The 26,057-nt window shown below is 36.6% G+C and overlaps 1 protein-coding gene across 1 annotated transcript in view; it reads left to right on the top strand.

The window, feature by feature from the left end:
* Positions 1–15,436: 15,436 nt before the first annotated feature.
* Positions 15,437–26,057, top strand: part of LOC120423237 (uncharacterized) — a 28,415-nt gene continuing 17,794 nt past the window's right edge. Inside the window, 1 exon segment of the mRNA XM_039586948.1 lies at positions 15,437–15,540. Within this exon segment, the coding sequence (XP_039442882.1) occupies positions 15,437–15,540 (104 nt within the window).

The raw sequence follows: 26,057 nt of genomic DNA, 5'->3' as shown, positions 1-26,057 counted from the left end.
AAATTTGGAAATAAATGAAACAATAGAATATCAAGCGAACTTTTTATCAAATAAGCCGTGTTTTTGTGAAATTTGTTTTTTCATCACACTTACATTTGGTATTAAATTATTCAAATGTCATTTCAAGTATCTTCCCCTCCCCCTTTTACTAATTCCTCCAAAAATCATGAAGCCAAATAAAATTTGTAGAAATTGGGGGTTTCACTGTAAAATGAAAATTTAGTTTTATTTTGGTGCAAATATTTTTTTCATATTTTAAATTTGGGACCATAAACAAGAAATTGACTTACGGAAAACAAAATGTATGAATTATCGTTATTAGACAAAATGTTACAAATCCATTGTCGTAGTCAAAACATTTTTTTAATAAAAAATAAAACAAAACATAAATTTTCAAGACAGTTTTTATATACCATTACCAGTTTCCACGAACAATTTAACAACCGGTAGGAAAAAGTAACTGTGTCGCGAGTTGAAAATGGAAAACATTCAGCACAAAACGGAGGTTGGAGTTTTGCGAGTGTTGCGAAGGACAATCAGTTCAGCAGCTGGAATGAAAATGAAATGGGAAAAGTTTTAATTGACATTTATTCAGTTCGCGGGTTTGCCAGTTGAGGTGGGTTCCTCGAGGAAAGCAAACAAATCAATGTTAAGAAAATGGCGAGCGAATTTTTGACAATGCTTCTTATTAATGTTAATTTGTTGAAAAAACTAAATACATTGTATCATGTTTTTATTCCAAGAAATTTAATACTTCAAAACACACATGCCTTCATTTACTGCTTGCTCGTTACATCGCACCGGGTATTAGCTTTGATTGCAGAGGTGGTCCTCCTCCCGCACCTTCTACCTCCCCGTCCAAGGCACTAAATCCTTTCGTCCCAAGCTCCAGCCTGCAGCACGATATTCCTTCAATTGTTCCAGTGGGGAAAAAAAAGGGAAGGTGGAAAAGCGGGTAAATTTCATGTCTAGTTTACGATCACTATCACGGCTCATACACTTCTAAGCAGGATAAGCCCCCTTTCTGTGCCCTGGTTCTGGATTGAGCAACAACAACAACGACCACCTTTAGCAACCTCCAGCAGCAAAAGCTCAATTGTTCGGACCCAGGATCAGGACGACGATGACGATGATGACGATGAGGAGAGGTGGTCCGAGGTGGTTCGAGAACCGATCTGGGGATGAATGTTGTTTGTTACATTGCAAGGGATGTGCTTTTTTCAAGTGTTGTTCCATGCTGAGAATCCAGGTCAGAGGCGGCATTAGCAGACGCAGCAGCCGGTACTCGACTTATTCTGGAGAATGGGAGTATTCCTGCTGGTGCTGCCTAGGATCAAGGTTAATCCTTTGCCGAATGATTTTCTGCAATTAGGAAAGGATTCAGTCACGTTCCAGTTGAGTACGCTGGATTGTGTTGTTACCTTTTGGTCAAATAGTGAAAAGTACTGAATTGGTCTAAAACATGTAAGTTTTGAAAGGTTAAAAAAATACTTAAACTACCTTTTACCTTTACCAAAGGGTAATTCTCCGCCAACTCACACAGCAGTTGCCCCGACCCCTCTTCGATTTGCGTGAAACTTTGTCCTAAGGGGTAACTTTTGTCCCTGATCACGAATCCGAGGTCCGTTTTTTGATATCTCGTGACGGAGGGGCGGTACGACCCCTTCCATTTTTAAACATGCGAAAAAAGAGGTGTTTTTCAATAATTTGCAGCCTAAAACGGTGATGAGATAGAAATTTGGTGTCAAAGGGACTTTTATTGAAAATTAGACGCCCGATTTGATGGCGTACTCAGAATTCCGAAAAAACGTATTTTTCATCGAAAAAAACACAAAAAAGTTTTAAAAATTCTCCCATTCTTCGTTACTCGACTGTAACAAATTTTGAAACATCTCATTTTATGGGAAATTTAATGTACTTTTCGAATCTACATTAACCCAGAAGGGTCATTTTTTCATTTGGAACAAAATTTTTCATTTTAAAATTTCGTGTTTTTTCTAACTTTGCAGGGTTATTGACGTAGACTTACGTCTTTGTCGAAGGTACTGGGGTGTCATTCCAAAAAACCCGGGCCGAAGGCCCTGGAATATTGCGTCATCCGTCAATCGCTTATATCTTCCTTCCCTCAAATCGAATCGGCACGATTTTGGTTCCACTCGATTCGAAAATTATTCAGCAATTTGCTATAAAACTTTCATTGTTGGCAAAATAGTTTTACTATTGAAACAATTGAATGTTTTAAAATGTTTTCAAAATGCAGAGATTTTGCAAGCAAAATGAGCGCTTCCCACTCACGGACGGGAATGTCAAGTACCTATTTTGAGGGGAAAAATCATCCGAGCAACGCGACCGAGTGTCGGTCGCGAAAAAGGAGGGGAAGTAGCAGACCGAAATCATATATAAGAACGCGCGCTCAGCCCATTCTATCATTCACGTCTCAGACGTCGGACCGGCAGCAGCAGCAGCAGGAGCAGCAGGAGCAGCAGCAGCAGGAAAGCTCAGCCCAGAGCAGCAGCAGCAGGAGAGAGAGGGACCAGAACTGCAAAAGAAGTGCGCATCGCCTTCTCGTCGTCACCGTCAGCCAGTTGCCTCTCGATGGCCGGACCGTTTGGATCGTCCCACCCGGGACGAGGCAGCAACAAGATGGGGCGCGCGCTTGCTGCCTTCTCGCCGAAAAGTTGCCTCTCGTGGGTCAAGCCGTGGTTGTGAAACTTCCAAATTCTAGTTGTTAAACTTCCCAACTCTTCGGAGTTGCCTCACTCCCCGTCCCTCGTCCCACCCGGGGCGAGGCAGCGCAATGAATAATAACAGTTTAAATTTCAGGAACAAATTTTGGTTTTCGGGGGCGACGGACTGCACAGCTTTCTGAGGCTGCTCTCGCCCCCAACTCCTAAAAACCCGGGCCGAAGGCCCTGGAATACTGCGTCATTCGTCAAACGCTTATATCTTCCTTCCCTCTAATTGAATTGACACGATTTACTTCGGGGGTGACGGATTGCACAGCTTTCTGAGGCTGCCCTCCCCCTCATTCTGCTACCAAAAATTCATTCGGTTCGCGAAAAAATCGTTTTTCCTTCTTCTTTTTCCTTCCTCCATTCGATGTTGTCTAGTCAAAGATTTATCAACACATTCAAAGTATGTTTACATGGTAGCTGCGGTTTTGTTCGCATTAGATTTGCCATCTCTTTCTAGTAAAAGTCAATTCGAATCGTATAAAAATTCTGTTTCAACAACCGGTACGTACACGGTCCGATTGAATTTACCGATCTTATTCCGTTAATGTATTTCAAGTGTCTAGCTAATTCATCAAAATTAAGAAATGGTTCACATATCAAAACTTTACGTAGTCTACGCCATTCCGGTTATGTCTGTGACATAACTACTTTGACTTTTTTTTAGAGTGTAACAATGTTCTACAAAGTTGTAGAGCAGACAATTACAAAAATTTTGATATATAGACATAAGGGGTTTGCTTATAAACATCATGAGTTATCGCGATTTTACGAAAAAAAGTTTTGAAAAAGGTACTTTTTGCGATTCTCTTTGTTTCGTCGTCCGTGTCTGTCGCGGGTGACCATGAACGGCCATGATCGATGACGACCAATTTTTTCAAAACTTTTTTTTCGTAAAATCGCGATAACTCGTGATGTTTATAAGCAAACCCCTTATGTCTATATATCAAAATTTTTGTAATTGTCTGCTCTACAACTTTGTAGAACATTGTTACACTCTAAAAAATAACCCTGCAAAGTTAGAAAAAACACGAAATTTTAAAATGAAAAATTTTGTTCTAAATGAAAAAAAATACCCTTCTGGGTCAATGAAGATTCGAAAAGAACATTAAATTTCCCATAAAATGACATGTTCCAAAAATTTGTACAGTCGAGTAACGGAAAATGGGAGAATTTTTAAAACTTTTTTTGTGTTTTTTTCGATGAAAAATACGTTTTTTCGGAATTCTGAGTACGCCATCAAATCGAGCGTCTAATTTTCAATAAAAGTCCCTTTGACACCAAATTTCTATCTCATCACCGTTTTAGGCTGCAAATTAATGAAAAACACCTCTTTTTTCGCATGTTTAAAAATGGAAGGGGTCGTACCGCCCCTCCGTCACGAGATATCAAAAAACGGACCTCGGATTCGTGATCAGGGACAAAAGTTACCCCTTAGGACAAAATTTCACGCAAATCGAAGAGGGGTCGGGGCAACTTTTCCCGATTTCGTGTGAGTTGGTAGAGAATTACCCCAAAAAAAAAAGATTTTTTATGGCATTTTGACCCACATCTCAACTAAAATTATGGGAATAAATACCGTAAAAAAATGGTATCTCAATTATTATTCAAAATCACTATAGTACTATGTGGATTACTCCGTGTTTTATTTTCTCTTGCGCTGAAAACGTAAGCATTGTTTTGGGACAAATTGCCTCATCAGGCCCCGTCGACAGCTGGAATCTAGTCCGTTTTTTGCCAGCTTTTGCTCAATCAATTCGATATTAGTCTTGTCGGTGGACGGGAACCTTTCTGAAGGATTGTTGAGATTTCTCAGATATGTTCGATGTTTTTTAGTGAGCTCAATTAATTTAAACCTTTTTTTGTAATCTAATCTGGCAAAAAAATAATTCTGAATTTTTTTTTCATTAGTACATGACCAAAATATAAGATTAAAGTACTTAAATGAAATTCAATTGCATTCCAATTGGGAACATTTACCGTAATTGCAATCCACAAAGCCTCTCAAAGGCTTACACTAGGAAATCTGAAACCCTTCAAAGTCAGTAGCACTGCAAACCAGTGAGTACAAGTAAGTCTATAATTACGCCAGACACTCCAACTGAGCTTGTTATCCCAAACCCCCGCTTTCGGCCAACCGTACGAGCAACAAGCGGCGTCAATTTTCTGTAAGAAAGTCCACCCAAAGTCTGCGAAAGAAGTGTTGAAAACAATATCCCTGTCGGCTCACACTCTGTGCCGACTCCCCATAAGGAAGAAATAATAACATGTTTTTGGCAGTCGTAGTCTCCACGGAGTCGCCGTCGTGCATTTCTCAAGGGGTTAATATCGACCTCGAAAGAAAGAAAAAATCGTTGACTGACTGACTAACTGGCTGCCTGTCGTCGCCGTCACAATCGCCTGAAATTGTTAATCACTAGCAGATGTGTGAAATATCTTCGCGTGATTTAACTATGACACGACCTTAAAAATCGTACAGAAGCTGTCGAAACTACCCGAAAGCATCGTCACGACCTTCCGCAGGGAGTGTTAAATTACACTAGGGAAGAGTGGTTCAATTACCATCCAATAACAAGCGATGTTTTCATGTGTCAAAACAGTCACGAAGTGATTGGTTTGGGATTTTCTCGTCACACTCTTGATCTGTTTTTTTTTTAAAGAAATTTATTTATCATGATTTTTTTTCAAGATTTCATTTCAAAAAGGCCAAACATTCAATATTACTCCCTTTTGAAATGTTAGTCATGATTTAAAAAAATTGAAAATATTGTTTTAGAAAAGATCACGAACTTCATATTTTAACATTGAAAATCGGACCATTAGTTGCAGAGATATCGACATTAGATAATGGTGGGTTGTTTGGATAAGACTTTAAAAACATAAATTTTCCTGTTTTCAAACTTTTGCATGGCCATAACTCTGTAACTAAGGGTCGTATCAACAAAGTTTAAAAAAGCAAAATATAGAGAATTTTTTTAACTGCACACTTTTGTAAAAAATATTCTTGAAAAGCTGAGAAAATTCTCTATATTTTGCTTTTTTAAACTTTGTTGATACGACCCTTAGTTGCTGAGATATGGGCTCTAATTAAAAAAAAAAATGAATAACTGCTACCAAAAAATTTATATAACTTGAAAACGATGCACTTTTTCCCAAACTTCACACAGTACTTTTTGATTGCAAATTCGATTGTACATAAAAAATTGGTTGATATTTTTTTGCGACCAATATTTCAATTTTTTTTAAATCAGTGTTGATTCAAAAATTTACAACACGGTCAATAATGTTTTGCCAATTCTGAAAATTTCTGAAAAGTTGGCTTTTGATGTATCCTAAAACATATCAGAAAAATTGTGATTTTTTCAAATCAAATTTTTGTGACAAAAAGAGAAATTAAAAATCACAAAAAAAATTCAACGTGTATCATTTTTTTTCAGTGTAGTCCTTATCCATATCTACAACTTTGCCAAACACTCCAAATCGATCAAAAAATTTAATTTGTTAATATGTTAATTTGTTAATTTGTTAATTTGTTAATTTGTTAATTTGTTAATTTGTTAATTTGTTAATTTGTTAATTTGTTAATTTGTTAATTTGTTAATTTGTTAATTTGTTAATTTGTTAATTTGTTAATTTGTTAATTTGTTAATTTGTTAATTTGTTAATTTGTTAATTTGTTAATTTGTTAATTTGTTAATTTATCATCGGGACTGGCAACACCAGCCAGCAACAGTCAACTGTTCGTAGCTTCTCAAACTTTTCGATTTTTTCGCCGTAATTAACCGTGTTTACCCGCGAGTTTGCTGCTTCAGCATGCCAAGGGCCGGCAGTGGCCGTGGCAGTTCGAGTGCGGCCTCGAAAAACCCGCGAAGTTCATCTACCGGCAGAGTGCAGAAAGGTAAACACACCAACGCCGCATCGACCGCCATCGCGCACGGGAGCGTGCCCGGTGACGTCACCGATCCTTCTTTTTTACACGTGTCATACCGTCCACGTGAGTCCCCTGTACGGACGAGACAATCGACCCGGGCATCCGGAAGCACTTCCGGCCAGCAGCAGCAGCAGTCCACCAGCACTACGACAACAACCACTTCCAACGTTCCCACCAGCAACGAATTTGAGATGCTGAGTGGAGAAGAAAACAACACCGCCAGTGACAGCAGCAGTACTGGCGACGACGATGATGATGATGAACTTGCGCGCAAGCAAGGAAAGCAGAAAAAGTGTAACTCTCCGAAGGAACGACGTCCACCTCCAATTTTTGTTTTGGATACGTTGGCTGACGATGTTGACGAGTTGCTTCATTGTTCATCGAGCATTCGTTGGAGAAGGTTGTCTGATTCAACATGACTCGTCGCGTCCCGGCGCAAAACGCCGGCAATATCGCCCTACCTGCGGCTCAAGCAGGCAAAAAAGTGGGAATTTCCAAAAGGAAGGTTGAGGCCTCAACTGATGGCCAAAAACCGGGGATTTCCAAGAGGAAGGTGCTTTTGGAAGTGACATCGAACAGCAAAAAGACGAAAAAGAGCGACGGTACTGTACCGATGGATGAGGAGGAGGAGAACTCTTCATCGCACGAGGAGCAGCTATTGAAGAACAACAAGTTCGCTGGACTGCCTGACGAGGACCAGGTAGCGGAAGCAAAGGAGAATGAAGTGAAACAGCGAAAGGAGAAACTGCCTCCTTTTTATGTGCGGCAAACAGCAGCAACGATCGACTTTCGAGCGGGGCTGGTTGAACTCATCAAGTCTGGGAAAGTCCAAGGCAACATTCGTCTGTGTCAGGACGGATTTAAGGTGCTGGTGCAATCCAGGCAGCACTATCAACTGGTCAAGGAATACTTGACCGAAAACGAGGCGGAGTACTTTACCCATGATGTCGCCATGGATAAGCCGTACAAAATCGTCTTCAGAGGTCTGTACGACATGCCAGTGGAGGAATTAGCTGCCGAGCTAAAAGTTTTGAAACTGGATGTGTTGGCCGTGCACAAAATGAGCCGACGCAACAAAGACATCAAGTACCGTGACCAGCTCTACCTGCTGCATTTGGCTAAGGGATCGACGACGCTTCCTGAGCTGAAGGCAATCCGAGCGGTTTTCAACATTATTGTGTCGTGGGAGCGATACCGACCAGTGCACCGTGACGTCACACAATGCTTCAACTGCCTGGGTTTCGGGCACGGAGGTAAGAACTGCCACCTAAAGCGTCGTTGCGCCAAATGTGGTACCGATGCGCACATCACATCCCAGTGCATCCAAGATTCGCTGGTTAAGTGCCTCAACTGCAACGGTGAGCACTCGTCAACCGACCGAAAGTGCCCCAAGAGAGCTGAGTTCGTGAAAATTCGGCAGCAAGCATCGACGAAGAATCAGCCTCAGCGTCGTAGAACTCCTCCAGCCCTGGTGGAGCAAAACTTTCCACCTCTTCAACCGCGACGCCAGGTCCCGAACTTGGCACCGTTGCCGTTGGATCCCAGGAAGAGAGCTGAGATGAATCAACCGCGGCCGGGTTCCAGCCAGGAGCCGAGACCGTCACCACCGGGCTTCAGCCAGGAGCCAAGACCAACCCAAGAACCAGCAGTTGAGGAAAATGGTAATGATCTTTACACCTCAACCGAACTCCTCAATATTTTCAAACAGATGTCCGCTGCACTGCGTGGATGCAAAACCAAGACCCAGCAGATTGAAGTGCTGACCTCGTTCGTCATCCAGTATGGATCGTAGGTCCCTCAAGATGCTGAATTGGAACGCTTGCTCCATTAGGAGGAAGAACTTAGAGCTGGTGGATTTTCTTCGCGAGAAGGAGATCGACGTAGCTGCCATCACGGAAACTCATCTGAAGCCCGGTGAAAAAGTTTATCTGCAAAACTACAAGATCGCGACGCAACTTGACAGGACCACCTCTGGAGGAGGAGGTGTGCTTGTCGCTGTTCATCGTGATCTCAAGCCACGCCGGCTGCCACACTTCAAGCTGGACATCATCGAGGCCGTTGGGGTGGAAATTCCCACTTCGGTTGGCCCAGTACTCTTCATTGCTGCATACTGCCCACGTCAGGTGAATTCCAGAGATGGTTCAGCAGCAAAACTGAAGAGCGATATCCAGAAGCTGACACGGCGGAGCGCAAAGTACATCATCGCTGGTGACCTCAACGCGAAGCATGAAGTTTGGGGCAACAGCAGGAGGAATCGGAACGGAGTGATTCTGCACAACGATCTGCAAAACGGATACTACAACGTTGTGAGTCCGGATCGTCCAACGAGGGTGGCTCGGTCTGGGAATCACTCAATCATCGACTTCTTCATTACCAATATGGCTGAGAACGTGGCTCATCCTGAGGTGTTTGAAGAGCTGAGTTCTGATCACTATCCGGTGGTTGTGGAGGTTGGAGCTTCCGTTACTCCGCAGCAGCAACCAACCCGGAAAGATTACCACAACGTTGACTGGCAGCAGTTTCAGCAAGTGGTCGACAGCAACATCGACTATGATCAACACCCGGAAACTTCTGCCGATATTGATCGTTCGCTGGAGGTGATCCAGCAGGCTATCAACCAAGCAGAGGCTGCCAACGTTCGGGAGGTTCCTGTTAATTTTAAGGTAACTGATATTGACGTAGATACTAAACACTTGATAAGACTAAGGAATGTTTATAGGAGACAATATCAACGGACTGGGGACTATGACAAAAAGATTTCAGTGAACAATTTGAACAAAATCATACAAGACCGACTTGACAATATCAGAAATCAAGAATTTTCAAAACATGTAAGCCAGCTTGGGAATTATTCAAAACCATTTTGGAAACTTTCTAAAGTTCTTAAAAACAAACCAAAGCCTATTCCTCCTCTTATTGTTGAGGATTCTCCCTTGATTACATCCGAGGAAAAGGCAAATGCACTTGGGCTTCATTTTGTTAGTTCTCATAATCTTGGCGCTTCCATGACCAGCCGTAAAGAAACATCAGTTGCCAATAGTATTTCAACAATTAATAACTCTACCTTTGAATTTCCTGCAGATTCCCATGTTTCTGGTGAGGAAGTCAAAGTTGCAGTAAAACAAATGAAAAATATGAAAGCTCCTGGCTTTGATAACATTTTTAATCTAGTGTTGAAAAAACAGAGTGATCAGTTCTTTCAACATCTAGCCAATATTTTCAATAAATGTTTGCAACTTGGTTACTTCCCCACCAATTGGAAACTGGGCAAAGTCATACCAATTTTGAAGCCTCAAAAAGATCCAACATCGCCAACAAGTTATCGTCCCATTAGTCTTTTGAGTAGTCTGTCCAAACTCTTTGAGAAGGTCATCTATTCAAGGCTTTTGGATTTTACCAACGATAATAATATAATTTTGAATGAGCAGTTTGGCTTCCGTAAGGGACATAATACTGCTCATCAGCTTACGAGAGTAACTAAAATCATCAAGCAGAACAAGCTTGAGTCTAAATCAACTGCTATGGCTTTGTTGGATGTTGAGAAGGCTTTTGACAATGTTTGGCATGATGGTTTGATACATAAACTGTATTTGTACGGTTTTCCAATGTAACTTATCAAAATTATCCAGCACTATCTTTCGGAGAGATCGTTCAGGGTTTTGCCTTCCTCACTGAGGTAAGGCTATAATCCTGCTCTAAAAATGAACTTTTTATTAAAAGCTCAAAGACCCACCTTCATGTGTACATATCGACTCAGAATCGAAAACTGAACAAATGTCTGTGTGTGTGTATGTGTGTGTGTATGTGTGTGCGTATGTGTGTGTGTATGTGTGTGTATGTATGTATGTGACCAAAATTCTCACTGAGTTTTCTCAGCACTGGCTGAACCGATTTTGACCAAACCAGTTGCATTCGACTTGGTTTAGGGTCCCATAAATCGCTATTGAATTGTTTGAAGTTTCGATAACTAGTTCAAAAGTTATGTATAAAAATGTGTTTTCACATATATCCGGATCTCATTTATATGCATGTAAACGATGACCGGATCCATCATCCTACCCATCGTTGGTTAGGTAATCGAGAGACCTTTCCAACGAGTCCACAACATTGAAGATCTGGCAACCCTGTCTCGAGTTATGACCACTTAAGTGATATTTATGTACTTTTTTGAAGCCGGATCTCACTTAAATGTATGTAAACGATGTCCGGATCCATCATCCGACCCATCGTTGGTTAGGTAATCGAGAGACCTTTCCAACGAGTCCACAACATTGAAGAACTGGCAACCCTGTCTCGAGTTATGACCACTTAAGTGATATTTATGTACTTTTTTGAAGCCGGATCTCACATAAATGTATGTAAACGATGTCCGGATCCATCATCCGACCCATCGTTGGTTAGGTAATCGAGAGACCTTTCCAACGAGTCCACAACATTGAAGATCTGGCAACCCTGTCTCGAGTTATGACCACTTAAGTGATATTTATGTACTTTTTTGAAGCCGGATCTCACTTAAATGTATGTAAACGATGTCCGGATCCATCATCCGACCCATCGTTGGTTAGGTAATCGAGAGACTTTTCCAACGAGTCCACAAAATTGAAGATCTGGCAACCCTGTCTCGAGTCATGACCACTTAAGTGATATTTATGTACTTTTTTGAAGCCGGATCTCACATAAATGTATGTAACCGATGTTCGGATCCATCATTCGACCCATCGTTGGTTAGGTAATCCAGAGACCTTTCCAACGAGTGCACAACATTGAAGATCTGGCAACCCTGTCTCGAGTTATGACCACTTAAGTGATATTTATGTACTTTTTTGAAGCCGGATCTCACTTCAATGTATGTAAACGATGTCCGGATCCATCATCCGACCCATCGTTGGTTAGGTAATCGAGAGACCTTTCCAACGAGTCCACAACATTGAAGATCTGGCAACCCTGTCTTGAGTTATGACCACTTGAGTTATATTTATATACTTTTTTGAAGCCGGATCTCATTTATACGCACGTAAACGATGTCCGGATCCATCATCCGACCCATCGTTGGTTAGGTAATCGAGATACCTTTCCAACGAGTCCACAACATTGAAGATCTGGCAATCCTGTCTCGAGTTATGACCACTTAAGTGATATTTATGTACTTTTTTGAAGCCGGATCTCACTTAAATGTATGTAATTGATGTCCGGATCCATTATCCGACCCATCGTTGGTTAGGTAATCGAGAGACCTTTCCAACGAGTCCACAACATTGAAGATCTGGCAACCCTGTCTCGAGTTATGACCACTTAAGTGATAATTATGTACCCTGTCTCGAGTTATGATCACTTAAGTTATATCTTTGTACTTATTTTTGTGGATCTAAAAAATATCTGAAATATGTGTCCAAATCGCTCATATTATCCATTGTTGGTAAAAAGTGAGGAAGGCATCATCCACATAGGTGGATTAAGTTAGTTTTTCTGAATGGGATTGCTTCTGGATTATTCAACATTGATGCTGGGGTTCCCCAAGGAAGTATTCTTGGCCCACTTCTGTACAATATTTTTACATCTGATTTGCCTACTCTTCCTGGTAATGGTGTGTTGTCACTTTTTGCTGATGACACTGCCGTTATTTATAAGGGTAAAATAACCAGATATTTAGTTGGCCGTCTTCAGAAGGGTCTTGACGTTCTTTCCGAATACTTTGGCGACTGGAAAATTCGTATAAATGCAGCAAAAACTCAAAACATCATTTTTCCTCTTTCCAAATCGGCCAGATTTGTCCCAAAGGATGATGTTTTGATAAAAATGAATGATGTTTCGATACCCTGGTCAAAGGAAGTTGTCTACTTAGGCCTCATACTTGACTCGAAACTTTTGTTTCGGCAGCATGTAGACAAAATATTGAACAAGTGCAGCATTCTCATCAGGTGCTTGTACCCTTTAATTAACAGAAAATCAAAGCTTTCTTTGAAAAATAAGCTAGCAGTTTACAAACAAATAATTTACCCCGTTATTGAGTATGCAGTACCTGTTTGGGAGTGTTGCGCTAGAACTCATAAATTGAAGCTCCAGCGTGTCCAAAACAAGGTACTCAAAATGGTTTTGAATGTTCCTGGCTGGACAAGATCAAGTGAGGTTCATGAATTAGCAGAAGTAAAAATGTTGGATCAGAAGATTCAAGAAAAATGTTTGAAATTCAGGGAAAAATGTGCTATTTCTGAATACCCCTTGATTCAAGGATTGGTTTAGTTTATTGTAAGTTTAAGTTAGTTTTAGGTTTTCGGTTATGTTTTCTTAACATTTTTTTTCCTCATTGTACCTAGTGTTACAAAAATGATAAATCATATACTTTTAAAGTTATGAAAATGAACAGTGTTTAAATCACGAAAAGCAAATTAAAGCTGAAGAGCCACAGCTGACCACTTATTATGTAAACCAAATGTAATTATTATAAGAAAGATTCAATAAAGTATATTTAATTCAAAAAAAAAAAAAAAAAAAAATTGACGAGTTGCTTGAGGAACTCCAATATTGTCTCAAAATCAGCAAAACTTCTGTGCAAGTGATTACCCACAAGAAGCTGCATTTCGACTTGGTGGTGAAGAAGTTGAAGTTGCGAAACTTCAAATTCTTCACATTTGATCCTGCAGAGAAGGTCCCAGTGAAGTCCTTCAGGGATATCCGGACCGCCCGATCTCCGACCTGGAAGAACACCTGACGGGCGTCAAGGTAAAGCCTCGAGAGATAAAGGTGCTCTCAAAATCGACTACGGTGACAGGTACGTACACCTTGTACCTCCTGTACTTCGATCGCGGGTCCGTCAAAATCCAGGACCTACGGCGGATCAAAGCACTGGACGGCTTCTTTGTGACGTGGCGATTCTATACGAAGAATCCGGCCGACGCAGCTCAATGCCACCGCTGTCAGAAATTCGGACACGGTTCCAGAAATTGCAATCTTCCACCCCGGTGCGTAAAGTGCGGTGAGACCCACTTCACCGAAAGGTGCAATCTTCCGCGGAAAGACCAGCTGGGGGAAAACACCCAGCAGCACAAAGCGCGCGTCAAGTGTGCGAACTGTGGTGGAAACCACACGGCGAATTTCCGTGGCTGTGCCGCGCGGAAAAAGTACATCGAGGAGCAGGACAAGAAGAAGAAAGCGCCAGCGTCCCGCCAACCTCCAAAGACATCGAGCTCGAACGCTGCAGCAGCTGGCGGCGGAGCGGTTCCACCGACCAACCCAGCGTTCCCTCCCGGTTGGGGAGGTTCGTACGCTAGAGTAGCCGCTTCTGGGAGTGGTACTTCACCGGGACAAGCAGACGTCACCGGAGATGACCTCTTCACGCTTCCCGAGTTTTTCGCTCTTGCTGGAGAGATGCTCACAATAATTTGTTAATTTGTTAATTTGTTAATTTGTTAATTTGTTAATTTGTTAATTTGTTAATTTGTTAATTTTTTAATTTGTTAATTTGTTAATTTGTTAAATTGTTAATTTGTTAATTTGTTAATTTGTTAATTTGTTAATTTGTTAATTTGTTAATTTGTTAATTTGTTAATTTGTTAATTTGTTAATTTGTTAATTTGTTAATTTGTTAATTTGTTAATTTGTTAATTTGTTAATTTGTTAATTTGTTAATTTGTTAATTTGTTAATTTGTTAATTTGTTAATTTGTTAATTTGTTAATTTGTTAATTTGTTAATTTGTTAATTTGTTAATTTGTTAATTTGTTAATTTGTTAATTTGTTAATTTGTTAATTTGTTAATTTGTTAATTTGTTAATTTGTTAATTTGTTAATTTGTTAATTTGTTAATTTGTTAATTTGTTAATTTGTTAATTTGTTAATTTGTTAATTTGTTAATTTGTTAATTTGTTAATTTGTTAATTTGTTAATTTGTTAATTTGTTAATTTGTTAATTTGTTAATTTGTTAATTTGTTAATTTGTTAATTTTTTAATTTGTTAATTTGTTATTTTTAAATTGTTTTTGTCTCCTAAAAATACATTTTTAAATTGAGAAGTGTGCCCATTTTCGCTCAAAATAGCAGATCTCTTCAACGATAGCACTAATGAAGTATCAAACTGTTATTGCCCTAGCTTCTTATCAGCATTTCTCAGAAGGCCCCTTCAAAATCATGAAAGACGTGGTCCAGATTGCCTTTGCCGAAAAACCCGCCTCTCCCGTCACGGTTAATGAGATTAAAGCTTGTAAATTAGGTTAATCCACAGTGTTTGTCGAACGGACTTTGGCCCCCAAATGAAGGCAAGGTGATTTGAAAACAGCCTGCGATTTCGCTGATTAGAAACGAGCCCATTTTCGCATCATCTGCCGCGAAAAAGTGTCCTCCAGCAGTTAATTTGATTATTTTATTTGCGTAGCAAATGGACAAAAAATGCTGAAATTGGCGAATCGATTTTCTGCGCCAAAGTGGTTCCACAAAAATTGCAACTTGACATTGTGACTAGTTTCGCTGGGACGCGCCGAAAGTTGGTCACCAGTTCGCCTGATGTCGAAAAAAAAAGTTTTGCACGTGCAATTTAAATTCAAATAAAATAAAAACGCGAAAAAAGTGACTCTGCAAACTCGGTGCAGTCAGCGTAATTTATGGAAGTTTTTTTTTGTTCGTTGCTACAATTTCATAGCAAAAGTATTGCCTTTTTCCATGCTGTTTGTGATATTTCATTGTTGTATCATAAATTAAATGCAAACATGCAATGTGCCCCCCGCTGCCGGGAGTGTGTGTCTGTGAACCGCGAAATTTTGTAACTAAAAATGGTGGAGGCAATGGGTGGGGGGGAGGGCCCATCCATGAATCACGTGTCGCAAATGCAGAAGAAGCAGCAGCAACTACAAGGGGTAGTTTGTCAGCTGGTACTAACGAGCAAACAGTTTGTTTTTGTGTGCTTGTTTTTTTTTTGTTGTGAAATTTGATAAAAAAAAAGCTGAGTTGTATCGCAGAGTGCACGCCAGTTCACGGGGTGGATCAGGTGGAATTCATTATTTAGTTGTGATTTTATGTGGGGGTGCTAGTTTGATAGTGTCGGTGAATGTTTGCTAGGCTTGATAATAAGCTTTAACTGAGGGTAAATGTTTATTAAAGCCGCATTGATTGATTCTTTGCGATGCATTTATCAGTTGAATTTGTGTTACTCTTTTTAAAATAAATGGGGAGCAAAACTTAAACCCATAATTAGAATATTTGAGCAATTCTCTGGCTTATCCTTATTTTTTTACGAATTTAAATTTAATATCTTTTGATTGCCATTTCACATCAATTGGTTGTTACATAAAAGTGTTCATACAAATTTAGATATTGTAAAAAATCCTTAAATAATAATTAAGAAATAACAAATCAAAATTACTTGAGTAAAACTTTATTAAAATGCATGATTTTTTTTTTGTTATAGCAACTTCAGGCTTATTTTGTATCTGACTATCAATCTAAAAATTGTGTTCATCCTCGTCCATCTATGAAGATAATAAATGTAGTCTTGCCAAAAATTAAAATAAAATAAAAATATTTTATGATGTAACTCATAATGCTTTTTGTAACTGTTTGTAAAATTTGGAAATCTGTTTTAAAAAAAAATTGAACCGCAAGAATATTTTTCGGTTAGTACATAGTCTCTAGAATTTTGAATTCAAAAGTGCCTATCTTAAGATAAAAATGCTGAATTATTATTTAGGTATCAATAGTATTATTAACTATATATTTTGACTAATCTCAAATGGTTGACATTATTTCTGAATCTTTAAAATAGTGAAATTCAAATTATCACGAAAGCAGGTTTGTGGAATCAAACTGTTTTTGAAGCAACTCCGACTCTTGTTTTTTTCTGAAAACTTGGGGGCGCAACTCTAACTCTAACCATTTTGGGGATTTAATGACTCCAACTCTGACTTCGACACGAGCACTACAAAAAGACCCGACTACACCGACTCAGACTCCAACATTAATTCCGATACAAAGTTGCTAAAGATTAGTTGACTTCGTCTCCAGATCCTAAAAAAGAATATCTCCAATTCATTGTTGATGAAAAAATAATTTAAAATCTGACATTTGTCGAGGAGTCTTCGCAAATGATTGCGGAATATTTGAAGTTCAAAAATTTTAGCCTTGCTTCAGATTGTTTATTAATGAATTTTAACGTGAATATAACATGAATCTTGATTTTTTTTTCAAATTTTATCACAAATGAAGTATATATTTTTCATAAGTATATTGATATTTTCCATTAAAAAAAGTTTCTATAAGTCCTGATTACTCTAAGATGTCAATTAAATAATTCGTCTTAAATTACTGTAACAAGCATATTGTGAAATTTTTGATGCAAAAAATTAACATAAATTTAGGCTTGACATTTATATTTAACAAAAAACAACAAAAACTTATAAAACATTTACCAGTCTGATTGTACTGAAAAGAAAAAAAAGTATCATGAAAGTTTACTATTTTTAATGTTGATTTTGAATGAGCAAATTTTATTCTTGGCATTATTTATTGAAAACTTTTCCCGGGCAGACAGTAATAACAAAGTTCATGCCATTTCAATAATAAAGGTAAATAATGATTTCTAAAGATCTACAAAAATTCAAATAAAACGATTGAAAAGAAGACGTGAAAGATAAAACTTAAGAAATGAACAACAATTTGACATCAAAATATGACCAATGAAATTTTTGAACAACCCTACTTTCCAATCATGCGAAAAAAGTCACTTGAAAGCAAACATTTTAAATTAAGCCCCCAAACCAAACACCACAAACTGTAAATAGTTTTATTAGATTATACGGCTCCGGCTGATGGAGCACCACCATCGGGGGTTGTGAGGGATTCAGTGGGGGTAGCAAAGTGACACACATAATTCGCTGACTGGACTGGAAAACCGTAAATTGCGTTGCATTATGTGTTTACCTCCGCATTTTGCGTCATGTTTTGTCAAACAATATTTTCCTTTCTGGTATTGCACAGTGTATGCGTGTGGCTCAATCGATGGTGGGGGTGGCTTTATTTATTTATCTTGGAAATGGACCAAAAGTGCACAAAAACAACCCCGCAGATAAGCCAGACAATCTGAGCTGGAACACGCTAATTGAAGGCAAACACGTTCGAGCGTTGACTGTTGCGTCCCGTGTTTTGACAGTTCTAGGGGCAACACAGCACAAAATGAAATAAAAAAATCGTTCAATTAATCATCAATCATGGTGGAACATGCCGCTATTGACAGTAGTTGAGATTGCAAGGCGAGGAAGATTCGGCTTCACGAAGATGTTCCCTCGAAGATCAGTATTATTACAGAATCTGTCACAGGGAACACGTCTTGTCGTCGTGTCGGTTTGACTTTATTGCTTTCTCTGCGCTGTGGGTTGGTGGCAGCAGTCTGGTGCTCTCGATTTCAGCGGGGGTTGAAACCAGTAGTTTGTAGTACTTGCAAGGCTGGTTTCACTTAACTGTCGATGGAAGTCGTTATGATCAATTGCTTTTTTTTAAGGGAGTCCACAGTTTGGTGGAGGATGAAATATGATGACGCAATAGAGTGGATGCAAGTGAGGATATTCATAACTGAAGGGGGACCTTTTTTTGGGAGGAGTCTGGCGGCATCTGCTGGCGATTTTCCTAAGTGATGGAACAATTAATGTGTCTCAATCAGTGCATTGAACTGACAGTTCACTAAACGTTTCTCATTTCTCTAGAACCTAAGCAGAATTTTGCCCACTGAATCCAAATTCCAGAACAGATTTATTTGAAGTGATCTCAAATTTAAGCAACGTCTTTTGAAAAAAATAGATATTTGTTATTTCTGCAGGAATATAATGTTTTGTTTTGTGTTTTATAGAATTCTAACAGAAATATTTATCCGCAATTTTATACCCAAATGTTGAAATGTCGGAACAATGCTGTCCATTATAATAAAAACGGTTTTCTGTCGGAATCGGCATTTGATTTGGGTGATTTGAGTCTTTTGAATCAAGAATTATACCAAAACAGTGTTTGATATGATTTAAGGGACTAATACATGCATCTTTTGCGCTAGAGTTTAGGACGCCAAATAAAATATTTAAAATCATTTTTAGATGCAAAATCAAATTGGAAATTGAAAATGATTTTAGCATTTTTATTATATAATGTTATTGGCATTTGATTTTAACATAAAAATCTTAAAATCAATTTAAACATATTCAGAAAGTAAAGCACCCATTGATCAATTCTATACAAAACCTTTATTTTTTTGTATTTTTTTACTATACTCAAACTTTTTGAAAGCCTTCCTCATGACCAAAAAAGCCATTTTGTATCATTGGTTCACCCATTCAAGGCTACCTACAATTTTGGCAGCTGTTCATACAAAAATGGTACGTAAATATTCGAAAATCTGCAGTTTTTGAAGGGATTCATCAATCAGTTTTGTTTCTTGGGCAAAGTTGTAGGTATTGATGAGGACTATTCAGAAAAAATTGCAAGCGGAAAAGTAAAATTTTTAGTTCGTCAGATTTTTTCTCAAAAATATTTTTTTCTGAATTCATATTTTATATAAAAAAAATGATGTGATATAGAAGACAACTTTTGAGTAAAAGAAAAGTATTGATAAAAATGTATGCATCGAGCTTATTTTTTTTAAAGAAGTAGAAATTTAACTCGAAACATTTTTTTTATTTCAGTTTGTAATGTAAAATTAAATGTGAAATAAAAAAGTTCAGATTTTAGATATTTTGATAAACTGCACCGTTTTCAAGATGTAGCCACCAAAAGTGTAACTTCAGTTTAAAAATGAAACAGTTTTTTGATTTTTCAAAATGGTTGATTGTCCATTTTCCAAATTTTCAATAAAATTTACTTAAAAACATTGAAGATTGGTTGCTAAAATACAACGAATGAAAGAAAAAGAAAGACAAAAAGTTAAAGTTTCATCCGAACAGCCTTTTATTTTAAAAAATCAACATCTCAGAATTAAGTATTCTTTGTTAAATGTTTAAAAATTAAACATTTGTGAAATAAGACGATTTTATCACAAAAAAAAGTTTATTTAAAGAATTTAGGAATCAACTCTAATAATTTAAAAGAGCGTAATATTGCATATTGGACCTTTTTGTAATGTCATTTTTTTTTTCACAAGATCGTAGCTCGGCTTCAAAATTTTGTGAATGCTTTAACTTGGCTCAAAAAATGCGGTGATTATCTCCTGAAATATTTATAAATAAGCAAAAATAAGAAAATATAAATATTGGGAAATTTTATCTAAAATTTTTCGATATTTTAAATTGTTTGGCTAGATTTCTAAATTTCTTGATATTTCTATAGAAAAGAGCAGAAAATTTCACAAAGCTTTAATTTTCAACAATAATATACGAACCAATACTTTCTAAGACACCGCGATTTGAAACAATAGAGTAATTTAGGCTGGCTTCCTTCAAAATTGGCCTGAAAAATTAGGGGCCAATTTTTTATTTTTTTTTTCAAAAAGCTTCATAGTTGCGATGGAAATCAAAATGCAATCAGCTTTAGCATTAGCCTGCGTTTTAAATCATTTTTGGCATGTTTGGGTTACTTCAAAAATCTTTAGATTTTTTGAAAATTTTCGAAGTATTTATCGCAAAAAGTTTTTTTTTTCGCAAATTTTTTTGTTTTCGTCAGATCTTGCTTTTTTTTAAATTAATGATTGCAAAACAACTGAACTTGTGTAAAATGAATTTTTAAACACCTTTTTTCATTTAAATGAGAAAACTATGGCTTGTTATTCAAATTTTTATATTTTTCTTATTTTTTTGCCCCTCTTCGATCTCGGCCAGAGCCGTGGGACAAGAACTTATTTAAATATTTGCATCGGCCTTGCATGCCAATGAGAAAATCATTTTTAATCCAATTTTTATTTTAAAATCCTGTGACTCAGTAACCAGCACATCAATTTTCAAAAAATTAAAATTAAAGGAAATTTTCAATAAAAAGAAATCAAGGGTGCTGGCTAGAAATACTTTTAAATTGCAAAAACTTATAATTTCTCGAATATATTTTAGATGTTTTCCATTTTTTTCAAACTCTTGAAACTAAAAATAACGTATTTTGCGGAATTAAAATTTTAGTAAAAAAAAGCTTAAAAAATTGGGATGTTTTATCCGTGTTTAATTTTTTCTGAAAAGTCCTTGTAATAATCTACAACTTTGTTGAAGACATCAAATCGATCAGAATCAATAGACAAAGTAGATTTTTTTCATAAGTTCTACAAGAGTTGTTCAATATAGCAACAGCAAAGCAATTTGAACCGAAGTAGGATACGACTCTCGTTAAGTTCCCTTCGAATATCGAGCCGAAGGATTTTGGATTTATGTATTTTTCGACGGAGGATTTAAAGAATATTAAAAAAATGTGTAATATGCTAATTTTTTAAATGACTTTCCAGTAAATTTTGTGAGATATGTGGCTGAGGAGATAATTTAAAAAAGAAAATTACGATATTTATGCCATTTTCAATAATATTCCATCCATCGTTCCGAGGACGAGGACTTTTGGAGATTGTTTTATCAATTTTTAAACATATTTGCAAACCGTTTATTTTTTTCAAATATCTTTTGACCAGATCCGCTAGTAGAAAAATATTCCATAGCGCATTATGGAATGAGAATCCACGTCGAATTTTACTGGAATCGTCCAAATTCGTATAGAAATTTCAAAAAAATCGAATGAGATTATTTTGAAAAAAAATGAGCAGGATTATAGCCATGTTTTGAGTTTAACATGTCCACAGATTGAATCCTTTCTGAATTGTCTCATTTTAGATTTCGTTTTGTTTTCATTACCTTTCATAAAAACTGTGCAAAATATTTGCACAACTTTTTCAATACTTAACCTAAATTCACCCCCGGTAATAGGATTACGATGTTTCCGATGCAAGCGAAAAAAAAGTTCAAAAATAATTCTAAATCCTCCCGTTGGCCCAACAAATCCCAGATTTTCAAGCTGAAAACTGAAAGCTTGTCTAATCCTCGGAACACCATCACCCAAACGGAGGCTGACACACAGTCGTCACGGAGAATCGACCCCTAATTTGCAAGTGACAATAACGGATCAGCCGAGGAGCCCGGACAAATAAAAACAATCGTCCGTTCGTTCGGGTCGTCACCGGCTACCTGGCTACCTGTGGGGAGGGGAGGACTTCTATTCATTAAATTCCATCGGACCTAATGATAATTGGCCAATTATGTAAATTCACATTCCTTGACGGGAGCGTTGTCTTTGCAAGGTGAAACTCAGTTTTTTTTTGTTTTGTCTGTTATTTGTGACCTCAGTGATGACGAAAAATTGTCAAATTGCAAAATTCCGAATAATTTGTAAAACGAAAATCTCACAACACTGCTAGGTAGATCGGACTCATCCAACAGGTTCCAGGTGCGCCAGGTGACACAAAAAGTGTGCTCTTCCCATCTACCTCGCACTCTTGGTCTCATGTTGGAAGCTGTCAATTATCTTAATCCTGGTGAGTTCCACAAGCGTATCCTTCGACACTGGCCGACTCTGATCTGGATCCGGGATTAACGTAAGCGACACAGACTCCGGGGATTGTCCTGGTGCTGTGACGTGACCTGGATTTGGCACGTTGACAATTATCTGCTGTGATGTGTTCTGATTTATGCTACGTTGCGTTGAATGAGAGAGGATTTTTGAAATATCTTCGATTTTTTTTCTGGCAGTAAAATGTTAATAGAAATTACCATTTTGTTTAGTGTTGTTCGACTGTTGTGACCTCCCCAACAATTTTTATTTTTAAGTCAGCACTGATCTGCTGAATTCTACAAAAAAGCTTCTAAGAATTCTGCTGACAAGTGCATCACACCATGTACGCAGATCTGAGCTACTTTCGTCAAAATCGCTTCCCAAATCACATAAAACCTCCATCAAGTATCATCCCAGGGAGCGATGCGTTCATAGCCTGGAACGTTCCCAGCCTCCAGGATCGGGAAAAAAACCCTCTGCAACACAAATCACCATAAATCTTATCCAATTTAAGGTTTCAAAAATAGACGCCACCAGCCAAACGCCGTGATTTCATTTTACGATATTTGCTGTCAATTTAGGGCAAACGGGAGAGTGCAGTGGCAGCAAGTTCTGCGAACAAAAAAAAAAATCTCCCATCGATCCCATAAAAGGTCATAAAATGGCACTTTATTTTAAATTGAACCTCTTTCGCTCTGAAGCTGAAACTGCAAGCCAGGGGATGACGCTCCGCCGGAGACAACTTCAGACAAGTCGCACCAGGGTGGTTTACAGCAGCAACCAGAAGGCCAATCGGTGCACTGCTGTTGCATGAATTCAGGAGAAGCCATATGTTACGGGCAATTTCCGAACGCAGCAGTTGCTGTGATTTGGCGCGTTTTTTAATCTGCTTCGAGGTCATTAGGTGCAATTTATGGGGAATTTCGGGAGGAAAAATAGAGTCGAAACACTTGTTGGACAACAGGCATGAAGAGATTTGATTTTACAACGAGTCAGGTGGTAGAATGGTAGTTTATGCAACGTACTTTTTCCAGAAGGAGTCGTAAACGTTTCCAACAAAACTTGTCGAGTGAGATAAATACAGTTTTGTTTTTAACAGTGATTTCAAATTAATCCCAAATATTAGCACAATTGGACGAAATCTCGAGCAGCCCTAGTTGAACACATTTTCTATAAGTGGAGTTCTATATGACTTACCCATTTTTTTCATGATTAAAAAAAACGATTTGGATGAAACTTTGTCCAACATTTTCGGATCATTCCAATATATTTAAAAAAAAAATAATTTGGTCTAAAATATGAAATAAAATATCTGCAATTTCGCTATTTTTTTCATGATTTAAAAAAAATGATTTGGATGAAACTTTGCCCAATTTCAAAAAAAAAATTGGTCTTAAATATGAATTATAGAAAATGATGAATTTTAAAAATCTTTTCAAAAATAAAGCTTGATTTTAAAAACAAAGGTTATAGAAAATATCTGAAAATTTCGCCAAGGTTTGTTTTTTTAACATTTAAAATTGGACCAATAGTTTTCGAGATGTCGTCGATTGAAAATTACAGGTGGTTAGGTGACACTTAAATAACATTTATTTTTATCGATTTGAATTCTTTGTTAGGCTGTATCTCAGAAAATAGTTGCTCGATTTTTAAAGTTTTAGAAAAAAATGTATCTTTTCAAAAATATTTTATTGCAAATACTTTTCTTTCATAAATTATACCTGAAACTCAAAAAACCTTAAAAAAACACTTTTCGATTGCAAATTTTTTTTTGTTTTGAAATATGGTTTTTAGTTTATTTTGTCCAGATTTTAGATATTTTCCAAAAAAAAAACCAGAGTTTATATGAGTTTTCTAAAACAAATAAAAAAATAAATTAAAAATTAATTAAATATTTTTTTGTGTGCCTGTGTTTTCGAAAAGTCCTAATCATAATCATAACAATTTTACTGAAGACACAAAATCGATTAGAAATTCCCTTCTCAAGATACATAATTTTAAATTTTGTCCAAAATTTTCTGATCTTTTCATTAAAAATATTTCCTAAATTTTGTAATTTGGTCTAAAATTTGAAATTAAAAAAAATATCAATATTTAGGACCTTTTTAGCTAAGTAAAGCTTTATTTAAAATTCAAGATTTTTTTCCAGAAAAAATATCATAAAATTTCGCGAAGCTTAAATTTTTCAACATTTCAGGCTAATTAGGTGAAACTTAGAGAAATTAACTTTAATGGATTTGATTTTTTTGTGAAGCTGTATCCCAGAAACTAGTTGTTCGACTTTCGAAGTTCTAGAAAAAAATAGCGAAAATTTTTAGTATTTAGAAAAGATGATTTTCCTTCAAAAATATTTTAAAAACAAAAAAATCTATTGAAAATGTTATTTTGTTTTGAAAAATTATTTTGAATTTATTTTGTCCAGATTTTCGATATTAAAAAAAAATAATATTCAAAAAAATCGTACCTTTTAAACCAGAGTTTACACTATCACAAACTACGACTTAAAAAGTGTCCTTTTTTTGATTTCTTAAAATAAAACAAAAAAATCAGGAAAACAAAAAAAAATATTTTGAGAAATCAATTTTTAGTGATACAAAGTTTATTAAAATCTTTTTTTGTGTGCCTATTTTTTCGAAAAGTCCTAATCATAATCACAACAACTTTAATGAAGACACCAAATCGATCAGGAAATCCCTTTTTAAGATACAGAATTTCATTTATATATACAGAATCATTTTGTATGGAGACTTTTTTGGAAAAAATAAAACTTATCATCACAGTAAAAAATTGTGTAAATTTGGAAGCTGTTATTTTTGTAGGTTGAATATTACCTCTTTTATGATGTAATTTTACCTCGATTTAGACTGAAACAGCGACATTACAGCAAAATAGTGGTAAAATTACACATTTTCAGAGAAAAAATTACACATTTTCTGACATAAAAGATGTACCCCTTCCCAGATGTAATATTACCATTTTTTTTTCTGTGATGCAAAATGACTTTTTGACAAAGTTGCATGAACAAAATTAAATTTAAAAAAATATAATCACGAAAAAAATGCAAAATCGTTCAGAACTACTATGTTGTAAAATGAATATCATTTCAGTACAGTTTTCCAACAAGACTATTCAAAATGGGATACAAATGATATGTGCTACAAAAATTGAATTTCGCAGCGATTTTTTTTTTCATTTAACGTTTAGTTTTGGAAATGCTGCTTTAAACCTCTAATCTATCCTCTTATTAATATTCTGATAAATTTCTAAAAAACTGACCTTTACAAATTAACAAAAAAACAATGTTTTAATGTGTTTCAATAAAACAAGCTGTGTTCATTTTTTTTTGGTGCCCCATATCTTCAGAATGGCCACTCAAATCCCATTTTGGATTTTTTTTACTCAAATATTAAAATAAAATAATGCAATCAATTAACGAGCAGAATTTGAAAACTAATTAAAAATAAATTAAGCTACTGTCAATTTTAGAAGAGTTGAATACATTAAATTGATTAAAAAAAGCTATTTAAAAAATGGAAACACTTATAACTTTGATTCAGAAAGGAAACTTGAACAATTAGCCAGTAAATAATAATTTAAAATTTCAAGGTTAAAAATTGAAAAAAATCAAAAGTTCCTCAGTTTATTCGGAAAGATTAAAAAAAAAGATTGAGTGAAAATTTAGGTAATGATCATTTTTTATCAAAAATCGCTTAAAACATGAATACAGCTAAATATTGTTCTTGAAAAAAAAAACTAAATATCTAGGAATGCGTGAAAATTTATATTCTTGATTTCATTTTCATGAAATATCTCGTTACTTCTAATTGTATGCTAAATTTTTAAAATCAAATGTTCAAACAAATTTATAACAGCTTAAATCAAAATTTCTTGAATTTTTTGTAATGTCTAAAACAAGTC

The sequence above is a fragment of the Culex pipiens genome, chromosome 2, assembly GCF_016801865.2.
Source record: "Culex pipiens pallens isolate TS chromosome 2, TS_CPP_V2, whole genome shotgun sequence".
Taxonomy (NCBI): domain Eukaryota; kingdom Metazoa; phylum Arthropoda; class Insecta; order Diptera; family Culicidae; genus Culex; species Culex pipiens.
This window is presented reverse-complemented; position numbering and strand designations above follow the sequence as displayed.